The sequence below is a fragment of the Fukomys damarensis genome, unplaced genomic scaffold, assembly GCF_012274545.1.
Source record: "Fukomys damarensis isolate Sample0158 unplaced genomic scaffold, DMR_v1.0_HiC HiC_scaffold_23, whole genome shotgun sequence".
Taxonomy (NCBI): Eukaryota; Metazoa; Chordata; class Mammalia; order Rodentia; family Bathyergidae; genus Fukomys; species Fukomys damarensis.
In genome coordinates this window covers 61,705,978-61,731,336 of record NW_022900935.1, presented here as the reverse complement: position 1 = coordinate 61,731,336, position 25,359 = coordinate 61,705,978, and the positions used below count along the sequence as shown (strand labels likewise).

Here is a 25,359-nt window from a genome sequence, read left to right as displayed (position 1 = left end):
CGAGAAAGTGCGCAGGCAGCTCAAGGTAGGGCCACGGATCCCTATGGCTTGGCCCCGTGGAGTTGGCTCCTTTCTTCCCAGGGTGTGGGAGCCCTGAGGCAACTGCGGGTGGCAGGGACTATTTCCTGTGGGCCTTGAGAGGTGTCTCGGGCCGCGGGAAGCATTTGTCGCTGTTACCGGGGATGGACCTCAGGACCTCTCGGCAGGCAGGCAGGCACTGTCTAAATCCCCAGCCCAACAGGAAGCATTTTTCTGTCCACCACATCTAGCCACGCTGAGTGAGCTTCAACACCTGCAGGGAGAGTAGGTGAAATCCCGAGCAGGACAGAGAGCAGCTGGGACCCTCTGGGTCCTCCTCCTCGGAGCTCAGGAGGGCGCTGCCCGGGGACGGTCCAGCCCCGCAGCCCCACCGGGTCTGCAGGTGCTCACTCCTCCCCTGCAGGATGCAGGAAAGCCGGTGTCCTCTCCAGCCCATCAGTGAGAGCTGTTGTGGGACCAGGGTTTCCCAGCTGGGCTGCCAGTCCTTGGTCCCACCCGCCCTCACATCGATAGAGCTGGGAAATCAGGGAAACAGTCACCCAACCCTAATGGCGCATCCAGCAAACTGCACCCCAAAAAAAGGGACCAGAGGAGGGGAGAGGGGAGGCTGAGGCTCCATGAGGAGGAAGCTTCCCATCAACCAAAGGCACCGTGGGGCCTGCCTGTACCCCTCCTCCTACAGCGGGGCTCCCAGGGGGCCCTGGTGTCCTTATCTAGGTTCTGTGTCTCGAACTGAATGTAGAAGACGCCACCCCGTCCCCGTTGTCGGTCCTTATCCACCCTGCGTGGATGCCGTTCCCCGCTTCTCCCTCAGGCAGACTCGTCTTAGAAGTGGGGGTTACCCTGCACCCTCACCGCACTAGTGAGAGTCACGAAATCAGCAGAGGGTTGATCTGCACCCCACGCTCGGAGCGTGCCTCCTCCCTGGTCTGCGGACGCAGGGCCCCGCGGAGCACTGTGCTCCCTGAAGGAGCTCGCTGCAGCCGTGGAAGATTCGGTTGGCCCTGCTGCCCAACCAGCGACTTCCCTGTGTCTAGGTGATCCTGTGCTTCTCCCCTGTGGGCTCCGTCCTGCGGGTGCGAGCCAGAAAATTCCCCGCCGTGGTCAACTGCACTGCCATCGACTGGTTCCATGAGTGGCCAGAAGCAGCACTGGTGTCGGTCAGCGCTCGCTTCCTGGAGGAAACCGAGGGCATTCAGGTGAGGCGGGCAGGGCACAGTTCCTGTTCCGGTCCCCGCGCAGGAGCCCTTAGGAGTGGGAAGAGCCCCAGGTACCAGCCAGGGCCACCGCCTAGATGCCTAAAATGCACCTGTGTGTGGAACAAACACGTTTTCAAATTAAGCGCCTTAAAAATAACGCCACCAGGACGGTTTCTGAGGCACAGCTCCCAGGGCCACTCCGGTGGTAGGCAGCACGTCTTGTCCAGGGCCCAGGTGTGTCCTGGAAAACCCCGCCTGTCGGATCCACTGCGGCAGAGGCAGGGTGGTGCTGGCTGCGATGAGGAGGACGCCCCGTCCTGTCCTTGCAGCCGGAAGTGAAGTCTTCCGTCAGCTCCTTCATGGCTTACGTGCACACCACTGTCAACGAGATGTCCAAGACGTACCTGGCCACCGAGCGCCGCTACAACTACACCACGCCCAAAACCTTCCTGGAGCAGATCAAACTCTACCAGAGCCTGCTGGGCAAGAAGCGGATGGAGCTGGTGGCCAAAATCGAGCGGCTGGAGAATGGGCTGATGAAGCTGCAGAGCACAGCTTCTCAGGTGGGCGCCTTCGCCCAGAGGCCTCAGGGTGCTGCCACTGTCACGGGTCTCCACGGGAACGGCCACAAGGGGCCGACCGTGCAGGAAGTGGGATGAGCGGGATTCCTGCCTTGGAGGCTTTCATTTCCGGCCCAGAGATACAGAGCGATGGTCCGGTTTGCACAGAGAGCCTAGTGCTCTCCTAACAGTGACTTTGCAGTGGGCGTTGTGCACAGGTGAGGGCTGGTGCCCTGCGTCCGGGGAGAGCTGGCTCTCGAGTCCAAGGCAGTCAGCGAGGAGACACCCATTCTCACGCCTCACTCACACTGAGGTGCCGGCCGGGCCAAAGCTTCCGCTATCCTTTCTTCTAGGCAGTAGGGATTTTCAGGCCGTCTGCCTGGCCTTGAATACCCTCCACCATGGAGCCCCAAGTTCTTCATCTTTATGACCTGGTAAACTGCCGCCTCCTCCCTGCCCAGCTCACCAGGTCAGGAACAAACTGGAGCCTCAAACTGGAGCCTCACACTGGCTTCCCCGAGGGCTTTCCGATTCCCCAGCCACGTTTTCCTTCTCCTGCCAGCCTGGACGGCCCCTGGGGCCCCCTGAGCCCCTCCACACGGGACAAAATTGGCATAGTTTTAATCCAGACACCTTGACTGCCACCCCCTGCAGCACCAGAAATATGTCTTCCACACGTGATCCTGCGCATACAGTTGGTGCTTGATAAATACCAACCTTTGAGAAAATGAAGACCCCCTTGAAATGGGTCTCCCGGACCCCCAGCTGCTCTGCGAGGTCCCGTGGCTACCGGCCTCCATGCACCTGCGGAGGGCAGCGTGGTCCGGCCACGGCCCCCCATGCCAGCTTCTGGCTTCTCCTTCCGTAGGTGGACGACCTGAAGGCCAAGTTGGCGGTTCAGGAGCTGGAGCTCAAGCAGAAGAATGAAAACGCAGACAAGCTGATCCAGGTGGTCGGTGTGGAAACAGAGAAAGTCAGCAAAGAGAAAGCCATTGCTGATGAGGAGGAAATCAAGGTAGAAGTCATCAACAAGGTAGGCCAGGCCGTGCGGGGCTGGACAGAGGGCCTGACTCCCGGGGGCAGCCCCGGCCAGAAGAGGGCTTTCCTCGAGCAAACGCCCACCCTGCAGCCAAGGTCCTCAAAGTGGCCCCACCAGGAGCCTGTAGGAAACAGAGGCTGCCAGACTCCAGCCCGGCTTTGCTGATCGCACCTCGTCTGCTTTTTTTTTTTGAAGTGCTAAGGATTAATTTAATACCCAGAACCTGAATCCAGGGCCTTTGCCCTGGGCTCTATCCCTAACCCTTTTTATTTTTTGAGACAGTGTCTTGCTAAGTCACTAATTTGCCTAAGCTGGGCTCAAACTTGCAATCCTCCTGCCTCAGCCTTCCAGAGTGCTCAGATTACAGGCGTGGGCCACCTTGCCGTTTGTCTGCATTTTAACCGAAGCCCAAGGATGGGAGACCACCTGAGGGGTTGAGAAGCTGCTCTTGGAGCCCTGGTCTCTGACCACTGTCCCAGGCACCGCCGGGGTGGGAACATCACTGGCCTGGGGTATGCGGCTGAGGTGGACAGGACAGTGTCTTTAGCCCCTTTGCAGCCTGGAGGTTGTGTAGTGGCTGGTGGTGGTCCTCCCCGGCCCTTGTGTCCTGGGTACCCTGTCTCCACAGCGCTTTACACCGAGCAGCGGCAGCATCCGCTCAACAAGTCACTTTTCCACTTCCCCTGGGCTAACAGGGCAGGGTCTGAGGTTCCCACCTGTGCTGCGTGTAGAGGGGACTTGGGCCAGAGTGGTGGGGAGCAGGGCCGCGTTTCTCCTTTCTTCCCACACAGCCGCAGCCTGTTAGGCAGATGGGGAATCTGAGGCTGGGGTAACCGGTAAACTGCCCATGGTCTCGGGTGGGTGGCCTGGTTAGGATCAGGAAGGCCCCGGCTCCTGCATCCTTGTTTCTGGCAACTTGCTGCTGACACCGAAACAGCTAATGTCCCAGCATCCTCCTCTCCAGCCCAGCTCGGGGAGGTTCCAGGCCGGGAAGCGGGGTGCCGCCCCCTCTCCGCTGGCTCAGTGCCTGCCATGTCCATTCCCTTAGTCAGGTCCCACCCAAGTAGGGTGAGGGAAGGGACCCGCAGGGAGGTTTATCCCCTCGTCCTTTGCTTTACGGCCGCTGGGGGGGGCTTCACCCGGACACACTTCCTGTGCTCTCTGCTCAGAGCCCAGCGGCTCCGAGGGTCCTTCCTGGGCCAGGGAGTGAATGACTTGCACATGCCGGAGGGGCAGGCTCTGCCTTCTTAGAGGGAGGATGAGCTGCACACACTGAAGGGCTCCATTTTGGAAGGATCGAGAAATGGTTCAGAGAGGACAAGACTTCAAAGCCAGCAGCGGGTCTGGGTGGCGCCAATAGAAGGAACCGTTCCCAATCCAACGTCCCGACTGTGCTGGTGCCCTGAGAGCTGGGTGCTCAGGGCAGGGCAGAGGAGGCAGGGGACAGGCAGCGAAGGCGCTGTAGCCTCCTCTGATGCTCAGGGCTGCTGGGCCCTGGCTGGGGGGTGGGAGGAGGCCACACCCCTCATTCCCCTCCACAGCCCCCTCCTCACCCCATCGCCCAGCCCCCATGGACAGACAGGCGGACCTGTCTGACCTTTCCTGTGTGGCCTCCTCCTAGAATGTCACCGAGAAACAACAGGCTTGCGAGACGGACTTGGCCAAGGCGGAGCCAGCCCTGCTGGCCGCACAGGAGGCCCTGGACACACTGAATAAGGTGACAGGGAAACGAAGGGGGCACGGGAGCCTGGCCGGGCAGGCTGGGGAGGCCTTCACCCTGGGCCCAGTGGCAGTGGGCTCACACGGCGTCCTCTGCAGAACAACCTGACGGAGCTGAAGTCCTTCGGGTCCCCCCCAGACGCTGTGGTCAATGTCACAGCCGCCGTCATGACCTTGACTGCCCCCGGGGGCAAGATCCCCAAGGACAAGAGCTGGAAGGCCGCGAAGATCATGATGGGCAAAGTGGACACCTTCCTGGACTCTCTGAAGAAGTTTGACAAGGAGCACATCCCCGAGGCCTGCCTGAAAGCGTTCAAGTGAGTCTGGGCTGCAGTCACCCCTCTGCTCCACGCACCAGGGCACCCGGCCCGGGATCTCCCACTGGCCCGTGACCAGCTCCTAGGTGCGTCCCGGCCCTGGGGCTCAGGCGCTTGGGCAGAGCCGAGCCTGCTGGAATCCAAGAGGGGAGGACTACCCGGGGCAGATGTGGTTCTAGCCAAGATGTTGGGGGTGTCGAGGTAAAATGCAGCCTCAGTGGGGAACCCCATCTCCCTCTGTCTCCCCACCCGAGCGAGCTGGGCAGGTGGGAGGCCTGCGCTGGAGGTCTACGCCGCTGATTCCCTAGTCAGCACCCGCGGCAGGAACACAGAGCTCACAGGCTCGGCCACCAGGAACCCTGGGGCCTCAGTCCCGATCTGAGGCGCCCTCTAGGGCTGACCACAGGCGCGCACACTCGCACATACACTCGTGAACACAGTGTGCACACGCACACGTGCTGAAATATACACATGTGCTCCATGCACACATGCAGGTGTGCCGAGAGATACACATGCGCACTGCACACCCATCACACATATATATATGCATACACGTGCTAAAATGTACATCCGTGCGTGCATGTGTGTGAATGTCGTGTGTGCATTCTCGTCACATACACTCACACACGTGTGCACCAATACTAAAACATACACGTGTGTATATATCACAGCAGGGGGGTCCAGGAGCCGGGGGCCTTGTGTCCTTTTTGCTGCTGGTCCCTCGAAAGGATACCACATCTGGAAGGTGCCCTAGGGGCTGTCGGTGGCTCCCTCTGGGGTGGCCTTGGGACTTGTAAGGGCAGTTGGGGTTCCCATGTTTCACCCGGTAAATTCCAACAATCTCGCCCTGCTGAGGCGCTCCTCCTGTTCTGTGAGCACCCGGGGCCCATTTTCTACCCCTAGTGGTCTTTGTCTGGCCATCCCCTGGCTGTCCAATCTCAGGAGACACCTGCCTTGAGGCCATACCCCTGGCCACAGTGGCCCCTTGTGCGGGAGGGAGGGGCTGAACTGCTGAAAACCCTTTGGTCAACGCGGAAGTCTAAGGAGCAGACATCGAGGAAAGCACAGTCAGTCCGTCAGGAGGCTACCACTGTGGAGATTTTTTATCTATGTTTTCTCTTTCCTCCCCCTCCAGGGAGAGCTGGGGATGGAACCCAGGACTGTGACTGGGCTAGGCAAGTGCTCTACCACTGAGCCGCCCACCAGCCCAGAAAAACTTCTGGAACATTGCTTTTCAGTCTTTTTTCTCAGGTTTACCACAGTTGAAATAATATTCAAAATACACAATGATTTTGCACTTCACACCGTGACCAAAACAACTTGTGTGTGCGTTACGAAAGCACTTCGAGGTTCGCCCTGTAAGCTTCGGTCTCACCCCACTGGGGCCCAGTCGTAATTTGTCGTGATTCACACGGCCATTCCTGTGCTGCTGCGGACTTGGGCTGCTGCCACTTGGCCGTCGTAATGAGCAGTGCCTCAAGAGCTCCTCCTCCTCATCACCCAGCTTTAATGTCACTTTAATGTCGGTGCAGGCGCAGCACAGGGTGAGCAGGAGGGAGACGTGAGGGCCGCTTTCCCAGCCCAAATTCAAATTACTGTCCAGTGAAGATTTTGGATTTTCTACTCCCATTTTTTGCTGCTGACTTGATGCCGGTGTTGTCATCGCTTTTCAAGCGCGCGTGTCTGGAGGGCCTGCGCTGCGCATTGGGGGCGCCTCTGTGCATCTCCTCCCTAACAGCCTCACTGTGCTGGCCACGCTGCCTGGGAGAGTGGCAGAGTGGGCGCGGTGGGAGGGGCCTCTGCGCCACCTCGGGGGAGACACGTGCTCTCTGCACCCCAGGAAGGGGTGGGAATCCTGGTTCGGCCGCTCCCTGTTGTGTCCTGCTGCCACCGCCATCCGCGGCTCAGTAGCCTGCAATGCCCAGCCAGCCAGCGGAGGTGAGAGCAGGACCCGCATCCTGGCAGAGCCCATGCAGCACCGGTTTCCTCGACAGGCCCTACCAAGGCAACCCCACGTTTGACCCCGAGTTCATCCGCTCCAAGTCCATGGCCGCCGCGGGCCTGTGCTCCTGGTGCATCAACATCGTCCGCTTCTACGAAGTCTACTGCGATGTGGCCCCCAAGAGGCAGGCCCTGGAGGAGGCCAATGCCGAGCTGGCAGAAGCGCAGGAGAAGCTGTCCCGCATCAAGAGCAAGATTGCCGTAAGTGCTCGGTCGCCCACAGCCACTTGCTCACGCCGCCCGGTCGATACCTCTGTTTAAATGGGTTGGCTCGGCCTGCCGCCATGAATTATTAAGCGGCTTGGGAGAGTGCAGGCAGAGGTGGGCACCAGAGCAGGCCAGGGGCTGTGTGGCACACACCCCTCTGTGCTCAGGAGGGTGCTGGGCCTTTATAAGCTGAGCCATTCCATGCTCAGCACACACCGGGAGCTGGGAATGCCTGGCATCGTTATTCCAGGACCTTCCCGACTTGACTTTCCAGGAACTCAATGCCAACCTGAGCAACTTAACATTGGCGTTTGAAAAAGCAACGGCTGAGAAGATCAAGTGTCAGCAGGAGGCTGATGCCACCAGCAGAGTGATTTCCCTGGCCAACAGGTAGCTGGCTCCTCCCCGTGCACACCCCTCCCGTCTCTTAGGCCCCTCAGAACTCGGAGGAAGAGGAAGGAGCCTAGGTGGAAATAGCCAAGTTGCAGCGTTTGGTTTTTGAGCTCAGGGTGATTAGGTTAATCTAAGGTGGGATCCCCAAGACACACACACACACTGCCAGCCTCAGGAAACCGGCGTCATACCGCAGGTCCCAAGTGACCCAGCGTGGCCCGGAGCTCGTCCACAGGCGCATGCCCTGGGGAGGACACTGGACCCTGGGCATCCTGGGAAGGGGGCTATCCCGGGCCTCCCACCGATGCCAAACTGCAGCTGCGCAAGGCTCCTGAGTAGAACAGCAGCACATTCGCCTACCATCTACGCAGCCCTCTCCTGGGCTTGTAAACCACCCCTAGATGGTTTATAGTCCCTGACACCTTAAAAATGCAAGCTAAGCAGTTGTCACGCCCAGTGACAAGGAGAGGTGTACAAGTTCTCGGGACGCTAGAATGCGGTTCAGGAAGTTAGCAGTGCAGAAGCAGCCAGGCTTCCCCTATTTGTTTGTTTCTTTGTTTTTAACCTCGGCTCCAGTGGCTGGTGTCATGGCCTTAGCTCCGCCCCCTGCCCTCCCGCATTAAGTTCCACGGGAGGGTGGGACCTACCGTGGACTGTGCAAGTGAGGCAGCTAGCTTTGGCACTCCTGTGTACCCTTCCCAGACCACCGCCAAGCTGGCCTGTGGAAAAATTGTCTTCTGTGAAACCAGTCCCTAGTACCAAAAAGCACAGGAACTGCTGATTTAAAGAGCACAAAGAAAAGCTAGGTTCAGCCACACAGGCCTTTGATCCCAGCTATTCAGGAGGCTGATGCAGGAGGATCACAATTCTGAGGCCAGCCTGGGCAATTTAGTGAGATTCTATCTTAAAAAAAGACACAGACAAACAAGTGAAATTGATTGTGTGTGTGTGTGGTTCAGAAATATCTAAAACTTTTTCATTTCACTGCATGGTCAATGTAAAAACTATCCGTGAGCTATATTAGATGCTTGTTTTCATCCTGAGCTCTTGAAATCCAGTGATAATTTCGTGTCCAGAACAAGCCTCAGCAGGGCATTGGCAGAGTCGGTTCTAGGCCCAGCTCCTCCTTTTTTCACTTGTTTTTGTACTGAGGGTTGAACCCAGGGCCTTCACACTGAGCCTCGTCCCCGGCCCGGCCCTCTTTTTATTTTTGTTTTGAGGTCAGAGTCTCGCTAAGTCACTGAGGTGCTCAGGCTGGCCTCAGCCCTGTGATCCTTCCTGCCTCAGCCTGTCTAAGTGCCGGGATTGCCCACGTGTCCCACCACACCCGGCTTTGTTTCTTTAGTAGGCGAGAGGATAAATCCAGTTCTGGGAAGTCCATCTTAGCTGAAAGCAGACTTCCAGCAGATGAGATTCCTACCCTCTTTTTGTTTGGTTGTTTAGCGGATTGAACCTGGGGCTTTTGCGTTGAACTATATCCCAGCCCTGTTTTGTTTTGTTTGTTTTGTGGTACTGGGGATTGAGGGGCCTTTACCCTGAGATACGTTCCCAGCACTTTTTCTTTTCTTTTGAGGCAGGGTCTCACTAAGTCACGAGGCCCCTTAGGCTGGACTCCAATTTGTAATCTTGCTGCCTCAGCCTCCCTAGTGCCGGGATTACAGGCAGGTGGCACGGTGCCCAGCTTCCGGCTCATTCTTGGATTTGCCCCTCCCCAGTGGGCTGGCGGCCGGTGACCTGGGACCCTGGGAGGACTCGGGTTGCTGGGTTGGGCCTCAGGGTGGTGTGGGCACACCCTGCCAGGAGTGGCGGAGCTGACCGCTCCTGGAGGACGTCAGAGTGGATGTTAGAAGTAAGAGCTGCCGGGTGGCACCACCAGCACCTCTCAGTCGTGTGTGCCAGGCACCGAGACGCAACACACCCACCGTTCTGCCCACGCTCGTGGTGCACATTGAGTGTCAGGGACCAGTCTCGCCCTGGTGGCCGCTAAGCAGGATACACACGTGGGGCCAGGTGCTCTCCGGATCCTCCCTGTACTGTGGCCTCCGTGGTCCGCACCTGGACTCCACCACCACCAGGAGCCCCCGTGAGCCCAGGAAGCACCTGCAGGCTGTGCGTGAAAGGCTCGGGGCATTAGACGGGACATGGACACAGGACCACCTGGGACCAGGACCACGGCATATCAGTCACTGAGCAAGAGTCCCGGCGAGGACCCATGGGGGGGCACTGGTCCTCCGGCCCCGCCCACCTCCCCAACTGTGTCCTCTCGGCCTCTTTTAGGCTGGTGGGAGGACTCGCTTCAGAAAACGTCCGCTGGGCCGAGTCGGTGGGGAACTTCAAAAGCCAGGGGGTCACCCTGTGTGGGGACGTCCTGCTGGTCTCCGCCTTTGTCTCCTACGTGGGGTACTTCACCAAGAAATACCGGAATGAACTGATGGATAAATTTTGGGTCCCTTATATAAACAGCTTAAAGGTAAGAAGCACAGCTGTGTCTGTGACTCGGGTAAGGCCGGGGTCCCCAGCAGGGCAGCCGCCACGCCACCGCACCCTCCAAGGCAGAGGCATGGCCCATCTTGCTGGGGCTGACGGTGCAAAGTTACAAAACCTGCTGCATCGGGCAGCATCACCAGGCTTCTCCAGCCCCCAACGCAGGACGCGGTGCTATTCGAGAGCCACTCTCTGCCGGGTGCCAAGGCCGCACTGCCCCTCACCACAGAATGCCCTCCCTCGCTCGGCAGGTCCGCATCCCCATCACAGCAGGCCTGGATCCCCTGAGCCTGCTGACGGACGATGCGGACGTGGCCACCTGGAACAACCAGGGCCTCCCCAGCGACCGCATGTCCACCGAGAACGCCACCATCCTGTGCAACACGGAGCGCTGGCCCCTTATCGTGGATGCCCAGCTGCAAGGGATCAAGTGGATCAAAAACAAATACGGGAGCCAACTGAAAGCCGTCCGCCTGGGACAGAAGAGGTGTGTGTGCCGGGGGCAGGGACAGGGGGGCTCGGGAGGTAGCCAGGGACCAGCTGTGCCCGCAGACACTGCTCCGGGGTCACACGCGAGGAAGCACAGGCTTAGAGACCTGGTGTGGGAGGAGCGCACCAGCGCTATAGCACCGTAGCAGGGCCCTCCCTCGTCCTGGTCCTGCTGCCCTGCAGAGGCGGGGAACTGGAGCAGCTCCCGGCCTGCTCGGCCCCTGGCTGCTGAGGCTTCAGGCTGGTCGTTTTCTCATCTCTTGTGCGGTGCACATTCGCCTTCTGGTTGGGAAGTGGTGGCGACAGCCCTGCCTGCCTTCCTGGTCTGTTGGACCAGCACAGGAGCCTGGGGCGCGGATGGCTCCAGTTCTCACTTCCGGTCCCCTAAGCACCCTGGGCGGCTTAGGAAGACCTCCAACTCCTGGCAGGGAAGGAGGAGCCGTTGGCTCCAGGTGACCTCTCTGCCCCCTCACTGGAGGCCACCTCCCCAAGGCCGCTGCTGGGAACTGGCTCCTTCTGTGTTGTCCCCATAGCTACCTGGACATCATCGAGCAGGCCATCTCCTCAGGGGACATTTTGCTCATCGAGAATATTGGGGAAAGCGTGGACCCCGTGCTGGACCCATTACTGGGAAGGAACACAATTAAAAAGGGAAAGTGAGTCGTTTCGGCCTCCGGGTCTGACCCGGGTTAACACGCCCACCCTGTGGGGAGGCTTGGGTGGAGGGCTGCGTAGACCCCTGTCCTTGGCGAGTCCTCAGCAACAGGTGGAGGGCTGTGAGGGACCCCAGCCCCGAGGGATGCCGGAAAGCACCCCCTCCCAGTGAGGCGTCTATACCGCCAGGGCCATGCCGTGGTGACTGTCTCCATGGGGTGCTTCCTTCTTTCTTTTCTTATGCATTTTGTAAACCTTGCGATTGTCTCCTGTGGTTTAAATTATGGTGAAATTAGCCGTAGTACAGTGTCCAAGTCAGTGGCATCTAGGACACACACCGTGTTGTGCGACCATCACCTGTGTAGTCCCACAACCTTTTCATCACCCCAGCCATTATCCATCTGCTCCCCGTTTCTATCGTGATTCTACCCATTCTAGATGTTTCATCGCACAGAACCAGGCAGAGCGTGTGTGTGTTCCTCCTTCGTTCGTTCGTTCGCTTGTTTTGACTCGGGGTCTTGCTATGTCATTTCAGGCTGGCCTTGAACTCGTTGCGTAGCCCAGGCTGGCCTCAACCCCGCAGTGATCCTCCTGCCTCAGCCTTCTGAGTTTGTTTGTTTGGATTTTGCAGGAGTAGGGACCTAACTTAGGATTTTTGCAAAGTTACATCCCCGACCCTTTTGTTACTTTTTATTCTCGAAACAGGATCTTGCTTCATTTCTAATCTGCCCAGGCTGGGCTTGAACTTTTGATCCTCCTACCTCAGCCTCCCAAAGTACTAGAATTACAGTCAGACACCGTGATGTCCCAGCTTGCAATATGGGTCTTTGTGTCTGGTTCCTTATCCTTAGCATTATGTTTTCAAGGCTCATTCATGTTGCAGTATTAGTTTCCCTTTCTTATATATTCCTGGATAGTGTTCTTATCAGTCGATTCCCTGAGCTTGTATTACTTTTATAATATTATATATATATATATATATGTCATAGCTGGGTGTAGTGGCACATGCCTATAATCTCAGAACTCTGAGAGGCTGAGGCAGAAGGATCACAAAATCAAACCAAGCCTGGGCGATTTACTGAGACCCTGTATTAAAGTTTAGAAAGTAAAAGGGCTAATGTCATACTAAATGGTCAATAACTAAAAACCTTCATGCTAAAATCAGGAACAAGACAAGGATGTCTACTATTACCACTCCTGTTCAATATAGTTCTGGAAACATTAGCCTCAGCAATTAGATAAGAGAAATAAAAGGAATAAAGACAGGAAAGGAAAAAGTAAAACTGCCACTATTTACTGATGATGTGATGTACTCTACGTAGATGACCCAAAAAATTCTACCAAAAGACTTCTAGACTTGACAGATTCAGTAGAGGACCTGGATACAAAGTCAAGACTCAAAACTCAATAGCCTTCTTGTACACAAATAACAGACTCATTGAGAGAGAAATTAGGGAAACAATTCTTTTCACAATAGCATCCCCCAAAAATGAAATATCTAGGAATCAGTCTAATGAAGGCGACAAAAGACCTCTATGCTGAAAACTACAGCACTCTGAAAAAAGAAATAGAAGAGGATATAAGAAGATGAAAAAAATCCCTTGCTCCTGGGTAGGAAGAATCAACACAGTGAAAACAGTCATTCTTCCAAAACTGCTATACAGATTCTGTGCAATCCTGATTGAAATCCCAACAGCATATTTCACAGAATTTGAGAAAACAATCCAAAAATTCATTTGGAACTAGAAGAGACCTAGAATAGCAAAATCTGTTCTAGGCAACAGAGACATGGCAGGCGGTATCACAATTCCCAACTTGAAACTATACTACAAAGCCACTGTGATAAAAACAGCATGGTACTGGCAAAGAAAAAAAACTGAGGATCAGTGGAATAGCTTAGAAGATGCAGAAACAACACCAGACGTACTCAGCTACCTCATCTTTGACAAAGGAGCCAACCACCCTCACTGGAGGAAAGATAGCCTCTTTAATAATTGGTGTTGGAAAAACTGGCTTTCAACTTGCCAAAGATTAAAACTAGATCCCTATCTTTCACCATGCACTAAACTAAAATCCAAGTGGATTAAAGATCTAAATATCAAGACAGAAACACTAAACTTACTGGAAAGTAAATTAGGTAGAACTCTCAAAGACACTAGCATAGGAGAAGACTTTATCCTCAGCAGCACAAGAACTTGCAAAGAATCAACAACTGGGATCTCATTGTATTAAAAAGTTTTTGCAGTGTAAGAGAAATTACCAACAGAGCTAAGAGACAACCTACAATGTGGGGAAAAAATTTTTACCAGCTGTTCCTCAAAAGACTACTATCTAGAATATATAAAGAACTAAAAACAAACAAAAAAAAATCAGAACACCCAAATACAAAGACCTGATTCAAAAATGGGCATCTGAAATGAACAGACATTTCTCAGACAAGTAAAAAGTAGCAAATAAATAAATGAAAAAATGTTCCACATCACTGGTCATTCGAGAGATGCAGATGAAAACAACACTGAGATTCTACTTCACCCCAGAAAGAATGGCTGCTATCAAGAAATCAACGAATAACATACTGGTGGGGTTGTGGGGAAAAAGGAACCCTTCTCCATTGTTGGTGGGAGTGCAGACTGGTGCAACCACTGTGGAAATCAATATGGAGATACCTCAAAGAGCTGGGGCTAGAGGTCCCATTTGACCCAGCTATTCCCCTGCTGGGCATTTTTCCAAAAGAATTAAAAGAATCATACCACAGTGTTAAATATGCTCACCCATGTTTATAGCGGAACAGTTTGTAACAGCCAAAACTTGGAAACAACCCATATGCCCATCAACTGGAGGCTGGGTAAAGAAAATGGTTTTTCTATTAAATGGAGCACTACTCAGTCATAAAGAATGAGAAGCTAGAGACATTTATAGCTAAATGGATGCACATTGAGGCCATACTCTTAAGTGAAATAAATAGGACAACACTTGAGTAAATACCGAATAGTTTCTCTGGTGTGAAAAACTGAAAGTGTAAATAAGGTTCAAGCAGAATCATCGATAGTGTGAAATAGGAAGAAAATGGCTAAAGGGCAAGTGGGAAGGGGAGGAGAAAAGAAACAAAGGAAAAGGAAAAAATGGAAACAAATCTTTGTAAATAGGGAAGGGTGATGTGAGTAAAAGGATGGCAGGGGTACGGGGGGAAAAATAACCAGTACCTGTCATGTAAAGGTACAAGATAACTGTATTGTTTGCTTTCAATGTACCAAATATACTTAATGGGGGGAAAAAGTAAAAGGCTGGGGATGTAGCCCCAGTACTACCAAAAAAAATGTTTTTAATTTTAAAAAGAAAGAAAAAAGGCAAATGATGTAAACACGTAAATGTCAGCGCTGCTAGGAGGCACCTTGCAGGGTAGGGCCGCCAGCGAAGTCCAGGCTGGAGGGGCAGGTACTTATGTGTATGTCCTAGACTCTGAGAGAGGCCGGGCATGAGGGCTGGTACCATGTGTGCAGTTAGACAAAAGATCCCAGAAGCAAGCTGGATCAGGAAAGAGAGCAGAGCGGTACCACCCCAGTGGGCCTGTGGCCCGGGGTTTCCAGCCTCCAGTGTGAACGGGTGCTCTGAGTTGAGTCTGGTGAGGCTGGCAGGGTACTTCTGTCCAGGTTCCCAGGAGAGACCGTGCGGACCGTGGAATAAATGCAGCTGTGCCGAAGACGGCAGACCCCCAGTGGAGAGGACACAGGTGGCCTCCAGAGGGCCACACCCCAGGCCACAGAGAGACACAGATTGTCCAGCAGCCAGCTCAGGGTTCCGGGTAGCCAGCCTGGGGGCAGCCGCCAAGTGGTTTGCATGCGGCCCTGTCCCTGGATTTCACCTCCCCTGTGCTCCCTGCCAGGTACATTAAGATCGGTGGCAAGGAGGTGGAGTACCACCCCAATTTCCGCCTGATCCTGCATACCAAGTACTTCAACCCGCACTACAAGCCCGAGATGCAAGCCCAGTGCACCCTCATCAACTTCCTGGTCACCAGAGATGGGCTCGAGGACCAGCTCCTGGCCGCTGTGGTGGCCAAAGAGCGCCCGGATCTGGAGCAACTGAAGGTAACCGCCCTGAGGGGTGGCCCCGTGCATCACGCGCAGGGCTCAGAGGAGTCCTGCTTGCCTGTCCCTTCTCCCTCCACAGCCCTGGGCTCCCAGGTCCGTCGGTGCCCTTGCAGGCTGGGTGCCGTTCCTCTCCTTTGAAGCCCGGCTGGCAGGGTTCACACTGTGGCTACAGGAAGGCCCTGTGCCCAGGAGGGTGAGGCAAGGCCAGGCTCCGCTAACACTGCTCCCCGGGCCTCTGCTGCCCCCACAGGCAAAACTCACCAAATCTCAGAATGAGTTCAAGATTGTTCTGAAGGAGCTGGAAGACTCTCTCCTGGCCCATCTGTCGGCTGCGTCAGGGAACTTCCTAGGAGACACTGCCTTAGTGGAGAACCTGGAGACCACCAAACACACGGCCAGTGAGATCGAGGAGAAGGTAGGAGCCGGCCCCTGGCTGCCACGTGGCCCGGCCCGAGCACAGGGGAGGTTGGCAGCTGGGCCATGAAAAGCCCACACCGATGGGCAGGAAGAGGCCACAGTCACTGTAGGAGGCTGACGGCGGGGAGGGGAAGGGGCCAGGCCCGCCCAGCACCCTGCTGTCTGCAGAGGGCCCCCTGGGAGCAGAGGGCTTCAGGGGGGTTGGGGCCACCTGCTCAAGGCTTGTCCGCCTGCTGGTTTCACCCATGTCCCTTGTTTGTTTTGAGGTGCAAGAGGCAAAAATCACAGAAATGAAGATCAACGAGGCGAGGGAGAACTACCGCCCTGCCGCGGAGCGGGCGTCCCTGTTATACTTCATCCTGAACGACCTCAACAAAATCAACCCCATTTACCAGTTCTCGCTCAAGGTCAGCGGCCCCTGGGTGGCCTGGGGTTCACAGGGCCCATGGGGCGGTGCCAACCGAGGGCCGAGGAGCTCCGTCCAGGACGGAGGGGAGCCAGGGCACCAGATCGGTCCAGGGCGGGCACTGGCCGCTTCCCCAGGCCTTCAACGTGGTGTTCGAGAAAGCCATCCAGAAGACCGCCCCCGCGGACGAGGTCAGGCAGCGTGTGATCAACCTGACCGATGAGATCACCTACTCCGTCTTCATGTACACGGCCCGGGGGCTCTTCGAGCGGGACAAACTCATCTTTCTGGCCCAAGTCACATTCCAGGTAAGGTCTAACCTGGCCGTGGACTGATGGCATAGGGGTTCCCGGGAGTCTGGGCGGGGGGGGTGCAGGTTCTCAAGCCCTGTGCTTGGGCCTGGTGAGTGCAGACCTGTATTTTAGCAAGGTTCCTGGGTGACCGTAAAGGCCTAGGTGCCTGATGTGTGGTATACCTGTGGCAGTTAGTCTCTGTTCGGAAACAGCCAACGTCTTCTGGGGGGTGGGGAGGGGAGAGGAGAGGAGTCAGACAAAGAGGGTTTTACAAAGAAATATCATTTTACTATATTTAAGCAGTGTTGGATAAGTAGTCCTGCACTGGCGTGCGCCTAGCCCACTGTAGATACTAAGTAATATTTTTATTTTTGAGACAGGGTCTCACTGCGTAGTCCAGGCTGGCCTTGAACTCGCCACCCTCCTGACTCAGTCTCCTGAGTGCCACCACACCCAGCAAAGGGATAGTGCTTTAAAAAAAGCAAGGGCATGGATACTATAAGAAGTAACAATTTTACCGCTGTTTATACAGTCTTGCGGAACTATTTAGAGATTTGTTTCATTAAATTGATTAAAAAGAAAAATAAATAAATGGGTTAAAAAGCCCATCTCAGCAAGGCATAATGGTGCATATCCATAATCCCAGCTACTCGAGAGGCTCAGAGAGGATCACGTGAGCCCACGAGTTCAAGTCCAGCCTGGACAACACAGCAAGACCTTGTTTCAAAAACAAACAGCTTGTCTTAGAATACCGCAGGCAATCAAGACGTATCCCTCATGGTTCTGGAGTCTGGAGATCCAAGGCCAAGACACTGGCATCTGGCGAGGGCCTCTTACCACGTGATCTCGGGGTGGGATCTGAAAGGGTTAGGAACGCTGCTTCCTTCACAGCAGCACAGGCCTCGAATTGTGGCCTCGTGGCCCTGTCACCCCCGACAGATCTCCTCCAGCACTGCCACGCTGGGGAATAGGCTCAGCCCCTGCTTCTCGGGGTCACAGCAAAACCACAAAACGTCCCTTCGTGACCCTGGTTGTACCGCATTACAGCTGTGGCTACAGGTAGCATGGGCATCAGTGCAGACCACCTAGCTTTGAGTCCAAACTCAGACGTGGAGCCAGGGGTTCAAAGGGTAGAGGTTCCTCCTGTCTCTGAGCCTCTGAATCACAAGTCCACTGTGAGTTTTCCTTCTGCTAAAAAATCCTCGGAGGCCCCAGCATGCCCTTTCATTTGCTGAGACAGGAAGCTCTCTCCTTGGGCCCCAGGAACACAGTTTTGTTTGGCCGAAAGGAAGAGCTTGACTTGGAAGAAACTCCTCCGGTGTCTGAACAAAAGGGCTGTTTTGGGGCACCTGACTTTGGAGACAGCAGTGACCGTGCAGTGACCAGGGGGCCCCAGCTCCCCGTCATCCACCTGACAGGGGGTGCCTTCTGGCTGCCCCAGAAAAGCCATTGCAAAATGACCCAGGCCAGGGACCCAGGGACCCACCACACACAAGTGACAAGATGGTAGAGAACAGGACCCAGCAATTTCATTCCAGGGTATGAAACTGTGACACGTGTGTACTGTGGGTACCAAGCACTAAAACAGCAGGGGACTGGCACACACGACAACATGAGTTAACCTTTACACTTCGCCGCGTGTAAAGGAGCTGGACACCAGGGCATCCGTGGGGTCCAACCCCAACCGAGCCGAGCTCCGTCCAGAGCGGGTGACTTGATCTGGAAAGACAGAGGGGAGAATAGGACTGCCCCGGGGAGGCGGAGACGGGTGACGAGGTCACGGGACTTTCCAGGCTGACAGGAGCGTGCTGAATCTAGTCTGGCACAGTGGCTACCTCGTGCAACCATGGGCAAAAGTCAAAATTAAATTAAAATTTAGTTAAAATTAACCTTAAAAGTCAACACCGAAACTGGGTATGGTGGCGCACGCTTGTAATCCCAGCATTCAGGACACTGAGGCAGAAGGATAGGGCGTGAGTTCAAAGACACCCTGGGCTATATGGTGAGACCTTGTCTCAAATTTAAAAAAAAAAAAAAAATCAACACTTCAAAGCTGGTCCTTTAAATGTATGTAAAGTTATCTCAATAAGAAAATTAAATTCCAGGACAGCAGTGACAATCTGAAGTGTAGATTCCAAATGTCCCTTTGCCTCTCCTAAAAGCTAATTGAGAACCTAGAGGGAAAACATGAAAGTCAGTCTTCAGAGGCGAGCGAGGTGACGGGGCAGGAGTCCCTGCTGAGCTGTGATTTTGCTTTCCACAGTTGCAGTGACCCACTGTCCCCCCACTCTCTGCAAATAGCAAATGGAAAATTCCAGAAACCATTCGTGAGTTTTAAATAACTTTTATTGCAGTATATTGTTATAAAAAAAAAAAAAGTTCGGGGCAGGGAATGACCCAGCGTATTACATGCATGTACGGATATGCCCAGATGAAGCCCACCGGTCTGTGTAACCAAGCACAGAAGAAACCTCAGGGATCCGGGCTGCCATCCACACGGCACAGACCCAGCCAAAAGCCAAATGATTCACAACAGCCCAAGTAAACCCAGAGGCCTGGGGCAGAAGCGCAGAGGAACACAGTGCCATATGCCCCACAGTGGAATGTTACGTAGTCTTAAAAGGGAACAAAATTCTGACCCAGGCACTGCGACAGAGATGCCTCAGCGACATGCTCAGTGAAGAAAAGCCAGTACACAGCGTCCAGAAGCAAATCCAGAGAGGGAGAGTAGACCGGAAGTGGCCAGGGCCTGGGGGCAGGCGAATGGGGGCGGCTGGCTAAGAGGTTTCCTGCTGGGGCAGTGAAAGGTTCTAAAACCAGATTGTGGGCCCAGTTGTGGGCTTGAATGTGGTTAAAATGATAAGCTTTGTGTTTACCCCAATTTAAAAATACAGAGTGAAGGGAAGAACCAAATTCTGTCCCAGCCGCGAGCAGCGCGAACTCCTCCCATTTAATTAACCTTAGAATCCACACGGGAGCCGCGCACAGGGAGACTCATTTCACAGGCGATAAACTGCCAGCCCCACTGTGCTGCTGCTGCCCGGGCGCACACCAAGCATCGCCTCACCTTCCCTCAGGTTTTGTCCATGAAGAAAGAGCTGAACCCAGTGGAGCTGGACTTCCTCCTGCGCTTCCCCTTCAAGGCTGGGGTGGTCTCACCGGTGGACTTCCTGCAGCACCAAGGCTGGGGTGGGATCAAGGTGAGTCTTCAGTCTCCAGCTCTGGGCCCTTTCTTCCTGCTGCGGAGCCTCTCATCCCAAGTTTTAAGTCCCAGCCCAAACAGCCCTGATGAGGAGGGCAGTGCTGGGACAGAATGGCTTTGTCCAGAGCCCGTCCAAAGGCGCAAGGCCGCACGGCCAGGCTGGACCCTTCCCACTGAGGCCGGGCCCGCAGTTGACACGAGGGACAGTCACCGATTTAGCGACAGGCGGCTCAGAGCCCTGGGCTCCTCTTCGGGGAACTGGCTGCCACGTCTGCCCTAGGCGCTGGCGGAGATGGACGAGTTCAAGAACCTGGACAGCGACATCGAAGGGTCGGCCAAGCGGTGGAAGAAGCTGGTGGAGTCGGAGGCCCCGGAGAAGGAGGTCTTCCCGAAGGAGTGGAAAAACAAGACGGCCCTGCAGAAGCTCTGCATGGTGCGGTGCATGCGGCCCGACCGCATGACCTACGCCGTCAAGTGAGTGCCCCGGACGCCACGCAGGGTGGGAGGACCAAGGCCACGAGGCGCTGGGCTGGGCAGCAACCCCGTTTACAGAGGAGGGCAGCACGGGCCTCTGGCACTCACGGGCCTTCGGCAGCCAAGCTGTGACCCTGAGCTCCCACTAACGCTCCCTGTCCAGAGTGTGACCACGGTGGGAGGAAGGCCTATGACACGTGACGGGAAGATAGGCTCCCACTCCCACACACGCCTTCGAGACGGGCAGCAGCGTTCACGTCCTCATGGCCACGCCAAGGAAGAGACGGCAAATCCCCCAGCACGTGAGGACTTCCGACCCCTCTGCTGCAGCTCGTTTGCGGATGACCTGACCCCTTGCGTGCCGGAAGGACGGGCTGGTCCTAGGGGCAGAGGGGGTTCACACGGGCCAGGTCGAGCTCAGGGCCTGGGCGGGGGCGGCCTCTTTCCTTTTCAGCTTTCCCAGCAGCATGAATGCGGCCAGAGTTCCCAAAAGACACTCACAGCCCTAACAGAATTCCCCTCTGACAAAGCAGGGCCTTGACTCACACCCACTGCTTATTCACTGGCTCTTTGTTTTGCTGGGATGGAGAGGAAAAATGCCAGGAGCGGTGGGCCAGGCTGGGGTGAAAAAAAACAAGAGCTCACCATCATTCGGGAGGGCTGGGCTGGGCCAGGACACCGTTTGGGAGAGGTCCTGGGAGGACACAGACCATCCGAGGGGGAACCTCCGCCCACCCTGGAAGGCTCAGTGTGCACCCCACTCAGCACCACTAATCCCCCCTGGCTGCCTGGCTGGCTGGCCAGGTAATTAACAAAGGCAACTCAGTTCAACCCCTGCCCAGGTGCGGGGCTTAGTGTATCCCGAAAGGCCCTCACGTCTGCATTGTGAGTCAATCCCGAATGCCCTAACCAACGGGAGCCAAGGCTCCAGGAAGGACTCCCCTCTCCCAACCACCTGTGGTCAGCATCGGGGCAGGAAACTATAGAACCCAGCGGAGACCAGAGCAGGGAAATGAGTAACAGAAAGGGGTGCCCCGAGAGCCCCAGATCTTCCCTGAAGCAGAGGGGAGGGGCTGAGACTGCCTCCAAGGAGCGGGTTCTCAGCCTGCAGACACGGTCAGCGGTCAGTCGAGGCCTGGGCTGGACAGCAGAATAGAAGGAGCCCGGCTACCCGTGATCGAGGGAGGCAGCAGATACCGGACATCCCCAAATCAGTATCAGTCAGGACAGGACCCCGCTTTCTCTCAGAGGATTATCTGAAGTCCCGACTGACCCTAGATGCAGTTAGAGCTACAGGGCCAGGCAGAGGGGTTTCTGTATTCCAGCCACCTCTCCTCTCTAAGGCGTCAGGTGACTGGTGTTATGCGGCCCGCGGGTGGCCCTGCAATGCTGCTCTAACTTGGACTCCCTTCCTGCCCGCTGCCGTCTCGGGTGGGCCTCGTGTGCCCCTGGGAGGTTGGGGGCTTCTCCTAGCACAGCTGCTCGGGCGGCTCAGAAACACAGCGTGTCCATGACACATACAGTGGAGAAAGCGCACACGGTCCTGCTGCAGGAAGAAACCCCCCCAAAGAGCTTTGCCAGAAGTCTCTCTGCTCAGACCTCCCCCGGGAAGTAGCTCGTCCACTTGGGCCTTTCTCTCTGCGCCTATACATTAGCTTCCTATGGGCCTAGGAGGGCCTGGGGCTGCCCACAGCTCGGGACTCGGTGCAGAGCCATGGGTTCCACCGCTCTCAGGCCTGACAACACACGTTTCCTGCAGGAACTTTGTGGAGGAGAAAATGGGCAGCAAGTTTGTGGAAGGCCGGAGCGTGGAGTTCTCCAAGTCCTACGAGGAGAGCAGTCCATCCACGCCTATCTGCTTCATCCTTTCCCCAGGTGTGGACCCTCTGAAGGACGTGGAAGCCCTGGGTAAGTGCCGCGGGCCCGTGGCGTCCTCCAGGCCGGAGCATGTGTGGACACTGCCAGGGAAAAGCAAATCCAAACACGGAGAGGCGCTGTTACACACTGCACAAGGGCAGCTGGGTCAGAAACGGCGCGCGGACAGCTGCCCGCAAGGGTGTGGGGACGGAAGGCCACGCGGTCCGCCAACAGGAATGGGAAATGGCGCAGGTTTCTCAGCCTCACTCCGCTCCTGGCTGGAGGTATATATAGCTCAGTGGGAAAGCCCGCGCCTGGCGCGCAGGAGTGTGGTCCCCAGCACCCTACCCCACCCCAGAAGACACAGATATGCACTCACAGGAACTAAAAGGTACCATAAATGCCCACATAAGCATCCCCGACCAGGGATAAGCAGATGTAGGACAGCTGCGTTGGGGAATAAAAGGGAGAGTGTTCTGACTCAAGCTTCAGCACGGATGAGCCCTGAAGATATTATGCTCAGTTAAAAGAAGCCGGATACTAAGGCCTCAAACCCTGTGACTCCATTCACAGGAAATTTCCCCGGGGCAGAAAAAGGGTCAGCTGACACCAGGGGCTGAGGGAGGGGCACGGAGAAGCCTTGCCTCCTGGGTGTGAGGACTCGGGGAGCCAGCGCTGAGTGTCACTGGGATGGTGAGCCTTGAGGGGCGTTCTTTTACCCAAGTAAACAAGTGTGGAGCTCCGGTGGTGGAGGTGGTAGACCGCACAGCTGGAACCTTTGTCATTGAATCATCTCTGTGCTTTTCCTGTTTTTATTTCCTTTAGGGAAAAAACTGGGATTTACCATAGACAATGGGAAACTCCACAATGTGTCCCTGGGGCAGGGGCAGGAGGTGGTAGCCGAGAACGCTCTGGATGTGGCTGCTGAGAACGGGCACTGGGTCATTCTGCAGGTGCGGCCCCCTCACCACGGCAGTCTTGCGGCTGGGAACTGGAAGGGAAGCAGCTTATTTCGGGGATTTGCATTAAAAATGTGCAGCTGGCTGGGTCAGCTTTGGGGTGGGGGCACAAGGCGTCCAGGTGGAAGAACGGGTGGCTCTCTGACAGCAAACCCCTATAATGAGCTGCACGCCTGTCACCCCAGCACTCTGGGAAGCTGAGGCAGGAGGATCCTAAGTTCAAACCCATCATGGGCAACTTAGTGACCTAGCAAGATTGTTTCAAAATAAAAAGTAAAAAGGGTCGGGTGTGTAGCTCTGTGGAAGATCCTGAAATCCACTGCCAGAGCTGAAGCAAAACAAAAAAACCTCAGCCAACGGAACCATCACTAGGGGCCCTGCTTAGGGCAGGTAGCAAGGGCCACAGCCCCCCAGGACATGCGCTGTACCATGTTCTGGTCTGACCCAGCACGAGCTCCCCCTGCCCGCCCTGGCGCCCTTCCAGGTGCCTCCAGGAGGTGGGCTGGGGATCGGGTGGTCGCAGCCTCGTGTAGGGAGGATGTGGGGGACTCGCCACGAGGCTGGAGGCTTTGAAATAAACGAGCACAGGACCTGCTGGAAATACCGCAACACTCACTCCTGGCGAGGGTGGGCCGCGGGGGGGGGTGCCATCAGAACAGCTCGGTCTGCGCCAGGGGAGGGGCGCCGTGGCCATTCCTCACGGCCCTGGCCCCCGCTGTAGAACATCCACCTGGTGGCCCGCTGGCTGAGCACGCTGGATAAGAAGGTGGAGCGCTACAGCACAGGCAGCCACGACGACTACCGCGTGTTCATCAGCGCCGAGCCCGCGCCCAGCCCCGAGTCCCACATCATCCCCCAGGGCATCCTGGAAAACGCCATCAAAATCACCAACGAGCCGCCCACAGGCATGCACGCCAACCTGCACAAGGCCCTGGACCTCTTCACCCAGGTAGGGCGCCCTGCAGACGCAGCATCGCCGCAGGCCCAGGCTGCCCTCAGGCCCGGGAGCTGTCATCTCCGGCCTGGGGTCCTGCCCTCCACGCCACCCGCACACACCCCTGCCACCCCAGTGTGTTTCTCAAAGGCTAAGATCACTTAGATCTTTGTCTTTGTTGAGGGGAACGTTTCCCAGCCCCACTGACCCGTGCGGGTGAACCCTGGGGACAGAGCTTGTCGCTGCCCATCTGTGGGTGGCTTCCTGGGGTCAGTCAGCTTCCCACAGCTCAGCCACTGTCACCCCCTTGAGGTGTGACGCAGGCCAACTTAAGGCAATGGCCCATAGACAGCACCCTCGCTGGAGGCCGCGCTGTCCCCACCCAGGCCTGGTGTCCTCACCCTGGGCCCCCTCTGCGGTCCCGCCATCAGTAGGGAGGATGCCACGGTGGACCCTGTCCTCCTCCACACGACTGCAGGACAGGGTGGAGGCAAAGGCCCAGGCGTGCCTGGCATCACAGGCTCCAGGGGCACCACGCCTGCCTGGCAGGGCCTCCTGCACCTCCACTCCTTCCTGGAGTCTCCCACCCCTTGAGGCTGCACCCCACACCCCGTCTCTGTGGCCTCCCCACCCCTTCTGCCCACAGATGGCTGCTCTTGCAAGCTGTGTTCTGCGGGCACGTCCTCATTTTCACTGGGGATCAAAATCCACAGTAAATATATTTTTTAAATGTGTTATGATAAGACATGTTGTTGTTAACCCTCCTTGAAATGGTTCCCCTTGCTTTGAACACAGTTATCCCATTGCCCTTGCCACTTTCTGAAGCAGCTCTGGAGTCCTTTTTCATGAGCACCTTTATGAGGGGTGATTAAAAAAAATGCAGTGAATGCTGCTGCTGAGCGCCATCCAACAGGAAGGCAGCTCAGAAAATATTACCGACAGCTCACTGATCCAGGATGCATAACTTCTGTACCTGACTGACACCAGCAGGTCTCTACAGAACTCTGAGCCATCCACTAGCGATTCCCGGCCCCCTTGTGAAGGACACGCTGTCAAACAAAGGCAGAGGAGCAGACGCCTGAAGCGGGTCGCTTGTGCCTCTGTCCCCCCGTCAGTGCCGGGTGCCCAGCATGTGGTGACCACAGCACTCACGGGCAGGCCAGGAGTGTGGCAAGGGGTGTGCAGTGCGAATCCAGGTGACAAAGGGCCCTGGATGGACCTGGTGCCGGGGCCAGTGTGGCTCACGGAGCCCAGGGCCAGGGCCAGTGTGTGACGAGGTCACTACAGCAACTGAGACGACGCATTGGGTGGCCTCTGCGGCAGTGGGGCACTGCAGGAAACCTGAGTCTGCCCTGTGTTTAGCGTTTTGTTTGTACTGCGGGTGGCAGGCTCAGGAGGGACAGAGCAGGCCAGCAGCTCCTCTTCACCCATCGCCAGTGTGGGTCCTTCTAAGTGCCAGGACTGCTCCACGCCGCTGTGCCAGATGGCTACTTAAAAAAAAGTCAGGAGGAGTGCATTGTAAAATAACGATAATGTGCTGTACAGTGGCACACACCTCTACTCCCAGCACCCTGGGAGGCTGAGTCAGGAGGAGCACAAGCTCAAGCCCAGCCTGGGGAACTCAG

The 25,359-nt window shown here is 56.0% G+C and overlaps 1 protein-coding gene across 1 annotated transcript in view; it reads left to right on the top strand.

Moving 5' to 3' along the window:
• Dnah17 (dynein axonemal heavy chain 17) overlaps positions 1–25,359 on the top strand; it is a 119,743-nt gene that overhangs the window by 85,743 nt on the left and 8,641 nt on the right. Inside the window, exons 57-75 of the mRNA XM_010618733.2 lie at positions 1,077–1,238; positions 1,568–1,801; positions 2,667–2,831; positions 4,459–4,554; positions 4,656–4,873; positions 6,868–7,075; positions 7,356–7,471; positions 9,752–9,944; positions 10,210–10,445; positions 10,981–11,103; positions 14,985–15,189; positions 15,443–15,607; positions 15,876–16,016; positions 16,153–16,323; positions 19,386–19,508; positions 19,791–19,984; positions 21,744–21,892; positions 22,667–22,794; positions 23,522–23,749. Coding sequence (XP_010617035.1) covers positions 1,077–1,238; positions 1,568–1,801; positions 2,667–2,831; positions 4,459–4,554; positions 4,656–4,873; positions 6,868–7,075; positions 7,356–7,471; positions 9,752–9,944; positions 10,210–10,445; positions 10,981–11,103; positions 14,985–15,189; positions 15,443–15,607; positions 15,876–16,016; positions 16,153–16,323; positions 19,386–19,508; positions 19,791–19,984; positions 21,744–21,892; positions 22,667–22,794; positions 23,522–23,749 — 3,255 coding nt within the window. The remainder of the gene's footprint in view (positions 1–1,076; positions 1,239–1,567; positions 1,802–2,666; positions 2,832–4,458; positions 4,555–4,655; positions 4,874–6,867; positions 7,076–7,355; positions 7,472–9,751; positions 9,945–10,209; positions 10,446–10,980; positions 11,104–14,984; positions 15,190–15,442; positions 15,608–15,875; positions 16,017–16,152; positions 16,324–19,385; positions 19,509–19,790; positions 19,985–21,743; positions 21,893–22,666; positions 22,795–23,521; positions 23,750–25,359) is intronic.